This window comes from Periophthalmus magnuspinnatus, chromosome 13 (genome assembly GCF_009829125.3).
Source record: "Periophthalmus magnuspinnatus isolate fPerMag1 chromosome 13, fPerMag1.2.pri, whole genome shotgun sequence".
NCBI classification, from domain to species: domain Eukaryota; kingdom Metazoa; phylum Chordata; class Actinopteri; order Gobiiformes; family Gobiidae; genus Periophthalmus; species Periophthalmus magnuspinnatus.
In genome coordinates this window covers 23942426-23953247 of record NC_047138.1, presented here as the reverse complement: position 1 = coordinate 23953247, position 10822 = coordinate 23942426, and the positions used below count along the sequence as shown (strand labels likewise).

Below are 10822 nucleotides of genomic sequence, written 5' to 3'. Positions count from 1 at the left end.
ACCCAAAAGTGCTAAAAAATATACTTGGGGAAACATGGATTTGCTTTTTTTAGTAACCACATGAAAAGGGGGGGTGACTCACTGGCCCCAATTCCTTTTCAGAAGCTGCTTTATGAAACTTTTAGTGTGGGACAAGTTGGCTTCTTCTGGCTGTTGTGTCCTCATCTGGCCCTTATATGAGCAACAAATCTATGCTGTCAGAGCCTATGGGGCCTGCACAGGATGTTAAACCTGGAAATAATTATGTAGTAGTAGAAGTAGTAGTAGTAGTAGTAGTAGTGCAGACTGCAGGGATTAGTGCGATGTGATTCCTGCCACATCCCTTTAGGAAAATGTTGTGAGTCAATACATCAAATCCAACACATTTTGCAAAAAGAGGTTTTTTGGTTTTTTTTGTTTTTTTAACAAAGCGTTTAAAGGTCCTACAGTACATAAAATGGTCTCCTGTGAGCTTTAAACCATGTTATAATGTTGTTACCTGATCAACAACATACTTGGAAGTGTGTTTTGTTTCAATCACACATGTTTATGTAACCATGGATTATTTGTCTGTCTACATTTCCAAAATTTTAAATATTCTGTTCCACCTTGTGATGTGATGAAGCAGTAGTTTTCAAGTTAACAGCTACCTTTTTCCTTTAGTTCTGTAGAGATGGGCAATTCCAGAGCTGAAATGATCCAAATGATTCTAGTAAAAACACAGTGTAGCACCACATGACATCACAAAGTAGAACAGAGAAAGAAGAACTCAGTCTAAATATGCAGGGTTTGTGTGTTAAACGTGTTACTGAAACAAAACACATCTCCAGGTATGTTTTTGATGAGGAAACAACATTATAACAAACATTTTAAAAATATGGGCCCTTTAAAGGTCCCTTTAAAAGAGTAACTTTTCTGGTGGACAGTCTGGAAGCTATTTTTCTTCATGGTGTTGTCACTGCTTTGCCTGTTATGGTCCAAAGTTTGGCATTGTTTCCATGGAGACATGCAGGAGATGCCCCAGGTCAAGTTAGAGCTGTGGAGCTGTGGATATTCCAGATATTTTGGCTTTTTGAAGTCAGTGGCCGATTCATAGTGAGGAGGGAAAGTGAATATAGGAGCATAAAGATGCTCAGATTGAAGTTGCATGAGAAGAGGGATTTTATGGGTGTTGTAAAAGTGGACACTAACTTTTAAAGATAATTGTTCGGTGATTCCTCTTCTGCATTTGAGCCATCCTTCAACCGTTGCCTCTACTATGATACAAGCAGTGTGCAGCCTAGTCCTAGTGCAACGCCTGGAGATCTTGGTTAGGATTAGCTGGAGGATTAGACTACTTGACATATTTTGGGGAGGAGGGAAAGGCCACCCAAAGGAAACCCACCCATAGATGGATAACATGCAAACTCCACACAGGAAGGCCCCACTTGGTATAAGAACCTGCGACCATCTTGCTATGAGGCAAATTTATTGCTCAACCAACTTTCCATAGAGATCATTAAAGGGCAGAGATAGTCTCTTTTCAAATTCATACTCTTTGTACTTCTTTCAGACAACATACATTTACTTCTGCTTGAGTAATATATTTTTATTTATAATGGTACTATTACTAGAGTAAAGGTTTTGGTTTCTCAACAACTTCATATTGTAAATCAGATATTGTGTGCAGACAGTTCTTTTAGGCCTTGTCGAGTAGAAGGTTTCTCAAATATACATTATCTCTTACTAATTATTTCTTGAAATCACTACTTACTTGAGATGAATTTTGAAGAAAACTGTGAAACAAAACAAGGCAAAATCATACCTACAACTTTACATATGAAACCAAAGCCCTATAAGCCTGTCTTTATAATGCAATAACAGCACAGGGTTTCAAAGACTATGGCAGTTATTGTTGATGTTGTGGGCTTCACTCTTGACACGAATCTGACGCAAATGTCAGCTTCTTGGAAAGCCCTAAGGCATTGTGGGAAATGCAGTCTGAAAAACAAGAAAAGATTTGTCCCTATAGAACGAATAGGCACATACAGTATTGTGAATATGAGCCTTTTAGAAGGGCTGGGCGATGATGACATAAAAAATCCAAACACAAGTTTTTCCCTTACATCACATTTTTATTTTATTTTTTTGTCATTTTGTCTTTTTAAAAACATAAAAAGGATTTCAGTATTAATTTCCTTAACGTAATGAGCATTGAATCTTTGTCATTTATAAAACTGATCTTATTTCATTTTTTAACCAATCCTAGAGCAGCATAATAATTCTATGGGATTAGCATATCAAAGCAGATCCTTGAAACTAGGAACATCTAATTAGTGGAATTTTTTTAAGTATTTGGGAGACAAAGTACAAGGCAATTTATGATAATTTGGTGTTTTGAATCCTGCTCTTGACATAAAACGTTATTGGTAGAGTGGTCTGATCCACTGACCCATGGTTTGGTGGTGCAGTTCCAGCTCCCACAGATTAATGCTGCCATTGTGCCTTTGGGAAAGACATTTAACCCACATTGCCCCTTCGTGTATGAATGTGATGGGTGAGTTGTTCCTTGATGTAAAGTGCTTTTAGTGCCTTGAAGGTGGAAAAGTGCTATATAAGTATGTAACCATTTACCATTTCATTTTTGTCTTTGCCACATTAGTTTGCCCATTTTTTGCATGTGTTTCTTTATAAAAACGTGCAAATCAATTTAGTTTTGATTTATTTTATATTGCCATAGTTACCAGTTTATATTTTGTCCCTCTAAGGCTTCCCTAGCTTACAATTTGATGCTATCGAAAGAGCATAGAAGTCAGACAAGTTAATACTGAAAGTTAAATACTCACTCCCCTGTTATTCTCAGTAGTGGCTGACTTCATTATATAACAGTTGGTTTAATGTACTGCTGCCCCCGGTGTCTCTGTGTGGTGCTGCATTGATTGGTGGAAAAGTGAATGAGTTTAAAAAAAGTCGCATTGATTTGTTGATGAGAGCTGCCAGTGCTGACCATAGACTAGACCTGCTCCAACATGGACTTAATACAGTCTGATAGAGCCACCTGAGTTAATGAGGGTCTATTGTCCACACCATTTCCAGTTCTTAAAAGAAATATTATAAAACAAAATGAAAGAGGCAGTTGGTATCATGGAGCTATATTTATTTGAGTCTTCTATCTTAAAATTCCACTGAATTTTCCTATTTCAATTGTGCATTTATCAAGATCAATTTTTTGTTTTCCACACATAAAACTTCTTGTTTTTTCTGTTGATAGAGAGATTGCACATTTTGAACTCTGATGACTTACCTGATGTTTATCCTTTATTATGAGATCAACAACATGATTTAAACTTCAGATATGGGCCAAAATAGGCTGTGGTTAGGGTTTAGGTTAAAGTTAGGCAAGTAGTGACTATGTTTAAAGGGACTTTATTGCACTATTTTGATCAGTGTTATAATGTTGTTCTTCTCTCAAACAGATACCATCCACTATGTTTTTAAACTCCATAGACCAGACATGTGCAAACTACTTATTAATCCGGCTTGCAGAACATGACCAAATTATATTAACTTCTTCAATTTACCTTTTCAAAAAGTTGTTGATCTTTCGGCACACTTTATTTATTTATTTATTTATTCATTTAGTGTGTGTATGTATGTATGTGTGTGTGTGTGTGGGGGTGTGTGTGTGTGTGTGTGTGTGTGTGGGTGTGTGTGGGGGTGTGTGTGTGTATGTATGTAGGGGTGTGTGTGTGTGTGTGTGTATGTGTATATATATATATATATATATATATATATATATATATATATATATATATATATATATATATATATATATATATATATATATATATATAGTATGGAGTGTTAATACTAAAGTATGACTGAATTGCCAAAGTTTAATATTTACATTCGAACAGTGAATGTCATTTTCAGCCCTCTTATTCCTTTATGTAGAAAACTGGTTAGAGATAACGAGTAGGTGGAATGCTCTGACAGCTTTCGTGTGTGGAATTAAATAACTAAATAACTGCATTATTACATGAGCTAGTGCTCAAATGTTCCCTCAGGTAAAAAGTGTGATGGTGGAAAGTTACTATAGTTTGAATTGAAACTTTCTTTAAATATTTCGTATATAAAATAATCTAATCTGTAGTAATATAACCCTAAATTCTCTAAACACAAGCCCAATTTAAAGGTGCACTGTGTAACTTTTTTGGTGGAGGGTCTGCTATGCAACGCCACAGTAGCATAAAATTTGTAATCCATGGAGATAGACATCACTCAGCCAAATTATAGCACATATCTGTGGAGAGGACAATGTTTCGAATCAATGTTTTTTCAAAGGATTTTTGAGCTATAAAATATATCCATTGAGACAAGCCGGTAGAAGAGTCTCCAACAAAAGTTACCTAGTGCATCTTTAAATTTGCTGGAAATACAATAATTGCATAAACCTGGCTCGCTTTATCATCCTGTCAGTGGAATGGGGAGCATACGCTAGGCCTGTATTGTTCCTGCTTCCAGCTTGTTCCAATGTTTTTGTCTGATTGTTTGTGGTTCAGAACAGGGAAGAGTCTTTGTTTTGTTATCCCTTCTCACTGTACTCTGCATTTGTCGCTCATCCAAAACTGGATTTGAGCTACCAGCCTATACACTCATTTACCTCTATAATATTTAACTTGAATAAGAATCTGTTATGATTATCTTAAAAGGAAAAGTTGAAACCAGCAATGCAAAATCTATGGCCGTGTTTTGACGAGTTTTCAAGCAAGATCAAGAATATATAAGCTTTATAAAGGTAAGCTTTCTTAAACATATATATTACTGTGTTGTCACAGAAGCTAAATATGTTACTGTTATTTAAAAAAAAAAAATTGAATGCTAATGACAAAATAGTTTACTTGTGCTGCTGCTGGAATAAGATTTTCTGTTTAAAGGTCCTATATTACACAAAATTGACTCTTGTTAGCTTTAAACCATGTTAGAATGTTGTTACCTCCTCCAAAACATACCTGGAGTTGTGTTTTGTTTCATTCCAGGGCTGAAATTATCTAGATGATTCAAGTGAAGGTGTATGGAGTTTAAAAATGTGTGAATGAAATAATGATGAAAGAATATTATAACGTAGATCAGAAAATAGCTAATTTTGGGACCTTTAACCAATACTTTTGTAGCCACATGATGACAATGGCAACTTTGTCCTTAGGATAAAATTAGTCAAATCCTGGGATTTCAATTACCATTTTCATTATAAAAGTGATATGCAGTTGTATTGTATAGGTCTCTTGGATACAAAGTAGCCTATTAGTAGATCTTTTGCTGATGGTCAGTGCACCAGCAATTATCAGCAGAGAAATATGGATGACACATAATGTGTTATAAACAAATTATAATAATCAATCAATACAAAGATTTCAAGCATGGCCTTGAGTATAAGCAACGTGACTCTATGTAATAGTATAGTAAACAACTATAGTCAACATAGGCAACTGTATTTTCACATTAGAGTTGTGTAATATAATACAGTATAATACATACATATATATATATATATATATATATATATATATATATATATATATATATATATATATATATATATATATATATATATATATATATATATATATATATATATATATATATATATATATATATATATATATATATATATAGCCAATATTATTTTTATTCACATGGAAATAGCTGTGATCCTCAGGTGGAGTGATGGGCGACTGGTCTATCCTGGGCCGCTTTCTGTCTGAGGTCCAGAACCACTCCACGGTCATTGGTAAAATCTGGCTAACCATGCTGCTTATCTTCCGCATCCTGCTGGTGGCGCTAGTGGGTGACGCAGTTTACAGCGACGAACAATCCAAGTTCACCTGCAACACCCAACAACCGGGATGCAACAATGTCTGCTACGACACCTTTGCTCCAGTTTCCCATCTCCGATTCTGGGTTTTCCAAATAGTCTTAGTGTCCACTCCATCCATTTTTTACATTGTTTACGTGTTACATAAAATCGCCAAGGATGAAAAGATGAATGGACATCGGACTCATGAAACAGCGGAGGAGAGGGCTCAGAGCTGTGGGCAGGTGGAGAGAGTAGGTGTACCATCATATTATCCGAGTTTTAACGAAGACTGGGAGGCGAGAGAAAAAGAGGAGCAGAGTTTTGTGGAAGAGGATTATGGAGAATTGGGCGAGGATCCCACACAACAGTCTAATCAGGTCTGACCATGAATTACACAGCATTAAGTCAATGAAAATAAAAACATACCAGCAAAGGTGAGGAGAGTGGACCTGAAAATGTTGAGAGCCTCTTTGGAAGAATGGACAAAATTAGAAAAGTTAACTTCTCAGGGGCAGTTCATGTCATACTATGTATTAAAGGTGCACTATGTAACCTTTCTAGTGGAGGATACCCCATCTCTTTGTCTCCATGGAGATGTTATTGCATTGCCTAGACGGTTCCATCGTATGGCATTAAACTTAAACTTAATCTTAATCTCTTAAAGGAGATGATGCTACCAACAGCAAGAATGTAAGTGTTCCAATGTATTTTTGAGCAAAGAAAACACGTGTAATAATAAAAGGCAGATACATTTATTGCCATACAATTGAATATTTCAGACAAAAACAATAAAATCTCCATAGAGACAAGCAGTTACATAATGCACCTTTAACCAAAAGAAGATTTCAAATGTAGTTAGCTGGAGTTTTGGGCTAATCAGGGCTGAACAAAGGCAAAAAATATTTGTAACTTTACAGATTTTTGAACATAACACCATGCTTTTCCATAGATCTGACCTGCTTATCTCCATGGGAATAGAGTTGGTTAATGCCATACCGTTGATTCCTAGCAAAGCAATATTGTGTACTTGGAGACAATCAGGCGGTGTGCCCTTCACTAGAAAAGCTGCATAGTGCACCTTTAACCATGAATGTTTTGCCAACTGTTTTGAGATTGCTTCCATTTGTCTCCAGGTGTTACTCATTTACATCCTACATGTCTTGCTTCGCTCGGTTATGGAGATCACCTTCCTGATTGGGCAGTACTTTCTATTTGGTTTTGAGGTTCCTCATTTGTTTCGCTGTGAGACTTATCCCTGCCCCACTCGGACCGACTGCTTTGTATCCCGTGCCACTGAGAAAACCATCTTTCTCAATTTCATGTTTAGCATCAGTCTTGGCTGTTTTGTGCTAAACGTAGCTGAGTTACACTATTTAGGTTGGGTTTATATATTCAGGGTCCTGTGCTCTGCTTGTTCCACCTGCTGCTGTCAAGAACGGGACGAGGTGCGCATTTACACCCATCACAACCCACTAACACTGCAGCTTAAGCATTCATTGAGAGGACAGTTAGTGCTACAGACTCCAGCTCTTGTCCCAGATAAGAGTATGCTAACCCATACACCAGCCATCTCCTTCCAGACCGATTCGACGGTAGAATACACATCCAAAAGAAGCCCAGAGAGAAGGGACAACGTCAAAGTGAAGCTATCAAATGTAGCCCGTACAGGACGGACTAAGAAATCATGGCTTTGAATTGGAAAATGTATACTTTGCAGCTACAGTGTCTGTGTAATTCCTCACTTGTCCCCACTCATCCAAGCAGCTTCTTCAATTCTGGTCAGATTGCTGGTTTGTTAGCTAGGTCTACTGAATGAACTATGCCTCATATTTTGCATAAACATTCAGACCCCTGATGGATGCTCTCACACCTATTAGCATACGGGCTATCACTATTGTTTTCCTTGTATTGATCTAGGTCTAAGCCCCCCATTCGTGTTTAAAGATGGATTGTCTTGGAATTTCCCCACTGTGGGACTAATAAAGGCATATCTTATCTTAGCTAACAAAAATTGCCTATTTAATGCCCCTCTCAAACCATTTATTTTCTTTGGCTAAGATCTGTAGAAGAAAGTGAAGATAATGAGGTAGATCTTGGACAAAGAAAATAAATAGTTTGAACACATTTTTAGGAGCCTGTGATCAATACGAGCATTCATGATCCCATTAAGGTGTTTGATGGGTAAGGTGAGGGTGTCTAACTGAAAAACAGTTGGCTAACGGTAGCTTGTGACTGTAAATTCATGTATGAGAAACTTGTTTAACAACACAAATCAGCTCACCTGTTGTGTTCCAACTTCAGCTGTGCCTACAGATAGTTTCACCCTCCCAAGGAATGTTAATGACATCAACTACATAGTATCAATAGAAAAAAACAATATTGTGATACAGGTGTCTTTTTGAAAATTTGTGACTTTTCTTGGTTCCTTTGAAATGTTATTACTTTGCCTAAAATGTCACACAGTAAGGCATTTCATTTTTCCTTAATTACAGCTGTTTTTATAGCTAAAAATACCTTAAAAAACATGCACGAGGTCTCGGCGTGACAATGGTTGCAATAACATCTCCACGGAAACAAGCAGGTGGCAAACACTCCACCACCACAGGTGTTAATACCTAAAAGTAGCAAATACTGCTCGATAAAGAATGGTTAATCATTGGCCAATAGAGGTAGCAATTAAGAGTGGTGTCTGGGAAGATCAAGATTAAAACTTGCTAATTTTGCCAAGTATAGTAAAATATTGCAGCAATCAGTTTAAGTATGTTTAAATTAAATAAAAATGGGGTATGCACACAGGTTGAGCACTATTGCATTTATTACAAGAGCAGATGCAAAAAATCTTTCCTTTGTGTAAAATAAATAACCTAATAACATTTTTTGTGTGACCTTATGATGTATTAAGCACATATTTTACCATTTTGCTGAGTATTTGAAAACTGTTATTTATTAGTTTAGGATTTGTGACATTTTGGAAATACAATGAATTAAACCATTCAAGTTCATGTAGGTTGTTTGTCCAGATCATACTGTAATTAGTGGAGTTGAATTAGTCAACATAGTTTTTTTCTTCTGATGTGACAGACTGCTATTCTGACAACATATCTGACAACTTCAGGTCCAGCACTGAATTGTTGCTCTCTGGCACCACCTGCAGGTCACAATAGATAAATGCACAACAACAGAAATTTTGCTTCCCCAATTACAATGCACTTGATGCGTTATGTCTAACACATATTTAACAGGTGTCACTTATGTAGTATTATTTTAAATGTTTGACAGAGTTACTCACTGTCCTCTCTATCTCAGTATGATGCCTTGAGCCAGTAATCGTTTTCCTGTTTCTTCAGATCAGAGCATCATCCAGGTCAGTGCTGTTCTTTAGCTTCTCATACTAGTCTACAAACCTATGTGAAGTAAACAGAGTACATTAAGAATAACTGTATAAATAACTGAGGCAGCTTTTTTACATATGGTCAATTTACAAATATAGTTGATATTGGTCTTATATAGTTCAATACCAGAAACCACACATAAATACATTGCAGGTAGCTCATTTGACTGATCTGATTAACATTTTTAAACATTCATCATGGCCAATGGCTTATAGCATGTCATGTTATTTACCTCTGACAGACAGACACAAAGTTAAACTTGGACAGATCCAGTGCCCGAGGTCTGGCTCCATAAACTTGATAAAGTTTTCTGAAAAGCACAATGAAAAATCACAAGACAAATTGTTTAATGCAGTCATTATAAAAGCAAAAGTTTGTGGGAATGCAGGAATGAAAATGATATACTGTTAAACCGTATATGATCTGATAATCTACTGATTTCACCAAGACATAGTTGATACCATTAGATTTAAAATTGCACTAACGCTTACCTAGCTTTGTCTAGTTTTTAAATTTTGGTGAGGTATAACAACACCTTTTTAGTGGTACATTAAGATTTAAATTGCCAGAAGATATATGCCATAGCTAGAAGTATTGTTTTAAAACTTGCCGATACTACATTTAACAAAAGGCACTATCCCACCAAACCAAATAATAATAAGAAAAAAACTGATATATGCACTTTAAGAACCCAAACGTTTCCAGCTGTACATGGTGTTACCTTCAGTTTTTAGTCACGCTCTGATGGCGTCTTCAGAATAGAAAATCTCGGGCAGTCGCTGGTCTTTTTCGGCCTGGTGGGTTGACGATAGTGAGGTTTCACATACAGGTGGTCTCTTTTTTGGGGGAAATGCTACATTAACATCAAACCAAATGGGCTTCTCATAGAGCTTCACTACCCCAGCCTGCATCAGGTCTCGGACTCTGCAACAATACAGGGCTAATGAATCAGTAAATCAATAAAAATGTTCTAACTTGAATATTATATTTTTGTAAGATTGAGGGTTAAACAATTACTGACAGATATTACTGGTGTCCATTGCTTGTTTTGTTTTTTGTTTTTTTGTTTTTTTTTCCTATGGATGCTTAAAGCTAAGCCTGCCATGATAATTACAATACTTCAATTAATGATAAACAATTGAACAATAATTTTGGAGGGGTGAACATTGTGAGACGATACATTTACAATAGTTTTTTGTGGGATACTCCTGATTTAGGGTTGGTATGTGCGCCAAAAAGTGTCATCCTGACAGGTCTACTTGTACCTGGACAAATGGTATACAAATAAAATTTTTAGAGTTCCAGGGATAGAAAGAAAATAAAAATAAATAAAAAACACTGAAATGCAGTAGGAGTCACTGAATACACAAAATACTTCTGAATACAAATATATGCGACTACAGTAATGTTTTGTAGATCATGATTTCAATATTTTATTTGGGTATTTACATATCAAGCCGCTTTTTCTTGACTCAAACAACGCAATTGCCACTGGCAGGAAACTACGGACATTTACGCTATATCTGAACTGGCAAAATAGTCATCAGATTTGTAAAAAAGAACAATCTTACGGGATAAAAACAGTCCCGACTTTCTCTAACCGGCGGCCCGCCAT

The 10822-nt window shown here is 36.3% G+C and overlaps 2 protein-coding genes across 2 annotated transcripts; one reads left to right on the top strand and one right to left on the bottom strand.

Moving 5' to 3' along the window:
- Nucleotides 1–5685: 5685 nt before the first annotated feature.
- LOC117380332 (gap junction gamma-1 protein) lies at nt 5686–7509 on the top strand. Its single transcript, XM_033977122.1, has 2 exons — nt 5686–6192; nt 6949–7509. The coding sequence occupies exons 1-2, from the start codon at nt 5686–5688 to the stop codon at nt 7507–7509; spliced, it is 1068 nt and encodes a 355-aa protein (XP_033833013.1).
- A 1151-nt stretch (nt 7510–8660) lies between these two features.
- Nucleotides 8661–10822, bottom strand: mrps23 (mitochondrial ribosomal protein S23). Its single transcript, XM_033976556.2, has 5 exons — nt 10779–10822; nt 9946–10131; nt 9440–9517; nt 9101–9219; nt 8661–8963 (listed from the first exon to the last, which is right to left on the bottom strand). The coding sequence occupies exons 1-4, from the start codon at nt 10820–10822 to the stop codon at nt 9207–9209; spliced, it is 321 nt and encodes a 106-aa protein (XP_033832447.2). The 3' UTR covers nt 8661–8963; nt 9101–9206.

Excerpts from the sequence above, each read along its gene's own strand:
- LOC117380332 (XM_033977122.1), top strand. The coding sequence starts at position 5,686 with ATGGGCGACTGGTCTATCCTGGGCCGCTTTCTGTCTGAGGTCCAGAAC. Across the intron at positions 6,193-6,948 it reads CCACACAACAGTCTAATCAG|GTGTTACTCATTTACATCCT; the intron begins GTCTGACCATGA and ends ATTTGTCTCCAG.
- mrps23 (XM_033976556.2), bottom strand. The coding sequence starts at position 10,822 with ATGGCGGGCCGCCGGTTAGAGAAAGTCGGGACTGTTTTTATCCC. Across the intron at positions 10,132-10,778 it reads GTCGGGACTGTTTTTATCCC|AGTCCGAGACCTGATGCAGG; the intron begins GTAAGATTGTTC and ends GTATTGTTGCAG. Across the intron at positions 9,518-9,945 it reads TCTGAAGACGCCATCAGAGC|AAAACTTTATCAAGTTTATG; the intron begins GTGACTAAAAAC and ends TGTGCTTTTCAG.